This window comes from Neofelis nebulosa, chromosome 3, assembly GCF_028018385.1.
Source record: "Neofelis nebulosa isolate mNeoNeb1 chromosome 3, mNeoNeb1.pri, whole genome shotgun sequence".
Lineage (NCBI taxonomy): Eukaryota > Metazoa > Chordata > Mammalia > Carnivora > Felidae > Neofelis > Neofelis nebulosa.
Genome location: NC_080784.1, coordinates 66,288,414 through 66,294,736, shown reverse-complemented (window position 1 = coordinate 66,294,736; position 6,323 = coordinate 66,288,414). Strand labels below are relative to the sequence as shown.

Below are 6,323 nucleotides of genomic sequence, written 5' to 3'. Positions count from 1 at the left end.
ACACACTATTTAAATATTTTTTAAAGTTATTTAAACTTATTTAAATAATCTTTGATCTGACATTTGTATTACTTAGAGTGTAAGCTAAGTGACTTTAATAGGGACACCACAAAATACTTAGAGCACTTGATTACACTCACAGATACTCTGAGTTTGGAATTGGGAGAGGACAGAGCCGAGATGGTTTGCTTTGTTCTAAGATGTCTGGGACCCCAGACAGGAAGATGTGAAGGTCTGAGGGTCATCCAAATGACTGGAGGCTTCTTTACTGATGTGTTTGTACCTTGGCTGGAAGGACTTGAAGGCTGAACTTAGCTGGGGCTATGACCCTATACATGGGACTCGGGCCTAACACAGCAAGGCAGCTGGGTTCCAATAGGCATCCTGAGACTGAGAGTCTGAGAAAGAGCCAGTGGAAGTCACATGGCCTCTTCTGGCCAAGCCTTGGAAGTCACATAGTATCACTTTTGCCATAATTCATTGGTTGCAGAAGTCACAAGTCTTTCAAAGGGAGGAGACATAGACTCCACCCCTTTATGTCAGGTTTTAAAAACTATCACGAGTTGATTAAATAAATGAACACTCCAAAGGTGAGCATTCCAGGGCTGGTGATGGCTCTTGTCTTCACCTGCATTTCCAAGATTTCTCCAAGTGTCATGATTTCCTAGGCAACAGAAAGGGAAGAGTGCAAAGTAAGCATCCAAAAAGAGATAAGCTGGAAATGATACACCTCAGAATCTTTCATACCTCATTGGCCTGAACTTAGTCAAATTGCCTTACATTGGCAAGAGAGCCTGGGAGAATAGTGTGTAGCTTGCAGATGTGAAGGGATGCATGTGCCCAGGTGAAGGCTGAGGAATCTATTGCTAGTGTAAGAAGGAGAGAAGGGATACTGGGATTCAGAGGACCTCAGCCTGCCCCTCTTTATTCCCTCCTCCTCCAAATTCCACCCCCCCCCACCCTCTTCTTTCTATTAATACAACTCTTCCTCCTCCGCAAAAAAGACAACTCAAAATTTCTTCTGTTTTTTCCATGCAGCAGAAAGTTAGGATTTCTGGGTGATATTCTGTCTTCTCCATCAGATCTGGCTGTGGCTTCTCCTGGTCTGGCAGACATCAAATAAGAACCAAACAAAATGTGTCAATGCACAGCTTTCCAGCTGTCTCTGGACAAATAACCTGTGGTTATTACAGGATAGAGAAATAAACTATCCTTTTTTTAAATCCACTGTATGTTTTGTTTGTTTCTGTCAAATGAATGCAGCATATATCACAAAATCACTTGAATTTCCTATACTTATTTCAGTTTTATATTTAAAGATAACTTCTTAAACAACAAAACTATGCATTTTAGCAATTTAGGATTCAATGAAGTAGAGTCTATTTTGCTTATTTCCAGTCATCTTGCTCAATGCTCTCAACAACGTACAATATGGAGCACAAAGAGAAGAGCAGATGGTCTGGAAAAAGAATCAAAGCAAATTTGGCACTCATTGTTACTGTCATTGCCACTTCTTTTGCTTTCAAATGAGAAAAATCATTATGGTTCATTTGGGGAAATTTTCCTACAGACTCAGTGAAACGCTGGGATGTTCTGTGGTAGGATTAGAAGGAAATCCTCTCCTTCTTACCCACTCCTTGTCCAGACAACTGATGAGGCGACCTGAATATTGCTTGTGGAACGATTAGGTGAGGACTTTCTATTCACCAATTGACTTGTGAGCTCCCACTTAACCCTTAACTATTTGGGGATGATTCAGACAGTGGCAACATGTAGTAGGTGTTGAAATAAATTTCTAGGCCAAAGACAGAGCCACTCCTGCCCTGGGGGGTCGCATGGGCAAATTGCGGCTTAGATAACTTTTCATTCCCCTGTAAATGAGTGGACTCAGCCAGAAATGCAGTGTGTCCAGTCAGCCAATCCCCAAACACCAAGCCAACTGTGGGCTCTATACTTATTTCCTTGTTGCTTATTCATTTCCTACTTTTCTCTTCCCTGTTCCTTTATCTCTCTATCTCTCTCTCTCTCTCTCTCTCTCTTTTTTTAGAGAGAGAGAGAGAGAGAGAGAGAGAACATGAATGGGGGAGAGAGGCAGAGGAAGAGACAGAATCTTAAGCAGTCTCCACCTCAGTGCAGAACCAGATGCGTGGCTTCATCTCATGACCCTAGGATCATGACCTGAGCCAAACCAAGTGTCAGATGCTCAGCTGACTGAGCCATCCAGTCACCCCTCTTTTCTCTTCATCCTATAAAAGCTCCATGCTTTCAGCCCCATTTTGGGGTTCTCTAAACCCTTGGGAATAGAGGCTGCCTGCTTCATGGAGTGTTCAATAAGGTTTGTTTGTATCACCCAAATTGTCTTCTTTAATCATTTTAAACACAAGTTACATTTATTTTTTGGAAGTGTCTGTGTTCCTTGATTCTTTTCAAAGTCCTCAAATGTCTATTTTATAATTCTAAGATCAAAATGATACAGTAACACCTCAATGAATCAGATGGCTAGGGTAAGTCCTGTCAACTAGAGTTTAAGGGAAATAAACATTATTTTCATTTCAAAAATTATGACTGAAAAATTATTAACAAGTTATTAGTGAATCAGGGTTCCTGTACAGAACCTAGTTCTAATGACCCTTGCTTTAAACCTACCTGGAGTGTTGGTAGTGGGCAGGGGGCAGGCTTCTATCCAGAGTCTACTTACAGAAAGTATCAACATTCCTCACCATAAGCAACGTATCCCAAGAGGAAAAGACCATTTAGAGCCAAGGCCAAAGTCTAAAAAGAAAAGTGTTTCTGAATATAGTTCTGAGAGTGTCCTTAAGTTCAGTCTCCATGAACTCAACCAAGTCCCAGAGCAAGGGATTTGCAATAAAAATAGGCCAAAAAGGAAAAAAAACTGTCTGGGAAATGTCAAGTACATGTTTGAGCTTCAAATATGAGATGAGGCTGGCAGTACAGATGTAAGCACCTTCACATCGGGCGTCTGCAGTTGCCGCTGGCCAGCAGTGGACATTAGCAGCAATGAGGACTGCCATAGATGTTTAGAGAACTGGTGTTTCATGAACTCAGACAAGGAAAATGAAAAGAAAAAGCAGATTTGGGTTTGTATGCAAGGTGGAGGCTGGTGGCAGCAGTCACAGAAGGTACATTTGCAAAACTTGTGAGAGATCCATGCGGAGATAGCAAAGTGGCATTTGGAAATGAGGATTTAGAGAGAAGAAGTCTAGGATGGAGAGAGAGAGATTAGACGGTTGAAACTTGAGCAATGCAGGGGTTAGGAGTGCTGACCTCCCATGAAGTTGAAAATCTGCGTGTGACATTTGACTCTACAAAACTTAACTATTAATAGCCTACTATGGGAAACCTTACTGATAACAAAAACAGTAGATTAACACGTTTTGTATGTTGCATTATTATATGCTGTATTCTTACAATAAAGTAAACTAGAAAAAAATTAAGAAAATCGTAAAGAAGAGAAAATACATATTCACTACCGTACCGTAAAAAATCCAATTATAAATGAACCTGCGTTGTTCAAGGGTCAACTGTAATTTAATTGATATTGTTGCATCTCACATAGATCGTCTCCTATACTATATTTAATCATCTGTTATCAAAATGTAACATCTCCCTTCTCCTTGTTCTCTTGAATAGAAAACACCTTATCATCATTTTATAATTTAATAAGTGGGATCATTTTATAATATGAGTGAGATCGCAATAAGAGTCATTTTAGAAATAAAAAATGCAAAGGCAGTTACTGAGAATGAATCCTCTGCCAGCCATATTTAAGCATAATACTTCATTAAAAAAGACACTTTCAATTATTGTATACATTTCTTATGTTGCCGAAAGGCAGAGTGGGATAAAGTTTAAGGGCGTATTTTCTGGATAGACTGCAGGCTTTGTTCCCAGCCCTGCCTCCCCTGAGCTGTGTGGTCTTGAACAGCTCGACTTAAGTTCTCTGTGATTCAAGAATCTCATGTGAAATGAGGATAGCTTGGGGATAACATATTGCACAGGATTCTTATAAGAATTAAATGAGATGTTACAGGTTAAGCATTTACAAGAAAGCCTGGCATACATAAAGTGTTCCACACACAGTATCTATTATTTTCTTAAATGAACTAGTTTTTGTTATTCTTCTGACATAAGTTTACTCAGAATGGGGAAGACTGGTATCAAATTTCCATTTATATTTATATCAAGTGAACCCAATACTGCTACATGACATATGTAGAAATTGTGCTCACTTCAAAAGGATTTCAATAAAAGGTGAATATGTACATTTAATTATAGAGAAGTGGAGATGTTTTCCAGCACTAAGGAAAATAAAAGCACATTCAATATTTTTTTTCAATATTTAAAAAATATATTTAGTTTGGGAGAAATTTAGCTGTTTGGTATTGTTTCCAGTAATCAACCAGCTAATAGTTTCAGTTTTTCCTCATAATAAAAATGCAATCCAAGTCTTAGTAAACCAACTGTGTGAAGGACAAAAGGGAGAGCTTATAAAAACTGGAAATGGAAACGCAATTAATAAGCCTTAATTGCAAAAAAAAAAAAAAACTGAGGGCAATATTTGTTCTTGGGCTTTGCTGTGATGCATTCTGAAGCACAGCAAATTAGCTTGGAGAGTGCATTGCCCACGTAGACAAGAAGATGTGGGCAGAATCCTGCAGCATCAAAGAGGGAAAGGAAATTGCAGGGAAAGAGAGGTTTAAAAAATAAAGGATGCCACATGAAAAGTTTCAAATAAAAAAAACAAGAGAACCCTGACCCCTTCCCTGAACAAGAACCTCTCTGTGTGTATCTTGTGTTCAAGGAAAGAAGAGCCGTGAGGAGATAATTTAGGAGCAGAATCACCCTGCTTCATGATGCTCAATTCACCTTCTGGGCTATAAAAATGACCTAATTCTTTCTTTTAACTTTCTAGATACTTATATGCTTTCCTCTGAATAGTCAATGGTTCTTTTTTTAAAGCTTTGTTTCTGAGAGCGCAGGGTTTGAAGCATGGCGGACGACGTGGACCAGCAACAAACCACCAACACCGTAGAGGAGCCCCTGGATCTCATCAGGCTCAGCCTGGATGAGCGAATTTATGTGAAAATGAGGAATGACAGAGAGCTTCGAGGCAGATTACATGCTTATGATCAGCATTTAAATATGATATTGGGAGATGTGGAAGAGACTGTGACTACCATAGAAATTGATGAGGAAACCTATGAGGAGATATATAAATCAACAAAACGGAATATTCCGATGCTCTTTGTCCGGGGAGATGGTGTTGTTCTAGTCTCCCCTCCATTAAGAGTTGGCTGAAACAAAGAATTTATCGTGTTATGGAATATAGGAGACTTTGTATGATTGCCTCTTTAAATGTAGAAGACACTCAAAAGAGAAACCTGCGTTAATTTCGACATTAAGAAATGACCAAGGATTCTTGCACTCCTGAAATGAGTTGATTTGCAGATAACTCAAAAATTCTTAAGCTAAAGAGTATTTTTATTTTTTCCAACCCTTTCAATAAATGTGATCACCAAAAAAAATAAAAAATAAAAAATAAAGCTTTGTTTCTGTCTTACAGTTTTCTGAAAATAAGCACTGTGTTGAAAATTATGTATATTAAAATGCAACAAAGCAGCCTCACACCATTTTCTTTTCTGCATACATATGTAGTCTGCATTTGATAGAAACATTCCTGGTTGAAGTTGTACTAAAAAATATGAAAGGTAAAAATGAAAAAATGCAATGTGGAGGATACGGAAGGGTAAGAACATGAGGACGCTAAAGCATATGTCAGTCTATCTAACTTAGCTTCCTATACAACGCACAACAATTAGACACATCTTTTGGAGAAACCAGCACAAAAACAAAGGAAAAACCTACCATGTAGTACATTTTGCTTCCAGGAAACCTCCTACACTATCGGTATGGAAATCTATATCCTTAAGGTATCTTTGCCAGAAATAATTTTTTTCTTCTCCGTGTTCACATGTTCGGATATCTTTTTATTTTTTCCCCTCTACTTTAGAGGAAAATTTGTACTACGAGACATACCCCTGGCTTAGCCTGTGTTCTAATGCATTTTTCCATCAGTAAAATACAAACTTAGTATTCATTATCTTTGGCCTCACAGAAAATTGGTCTAAATGGATTCCAGGAGTGTTGGCTAAAGATGACTTCCATGCAGTGACTATCCCTGGCTGCCAGGTTGCTGTGCCCTCTGGGGGACTAACATGCTCTGATTCAGATTCCAAATACTTGGGAAAGAAAACAGATTAGGAAGAGCTAAGGTCACGCGTCCATCTCTGGTCCATCTATCT

At 38.8% G+C, this 6,323-nt stretch overlaps 1 protein-coding gene across 1 annotated transcript; it reads left to right on the top strand.

Annotated features, from left to right (window-relative positions):
• Window positions 1-4,996: 4,996 nt before the first annotated feature.
• LOC131506109 (U6 snRNA-associated Sm-like protein LSm3) lies at window positions 4,997-5,547 on the top strand. The gene has a single exon (XM_058719702.1). It carries the CDS (start codon window positions 5,011-5,013, stop codon window positions 5,317-5,319), a length of 309 nt encoding a protein of 102 aa, XP_058575685.1. The 5' UTR covers window positions 4,997-5,010; the 3' UTR covers window positions 5,320-5,547.
• Window positions 5,548-6,323: the final 776 nt, after the last annotated feature.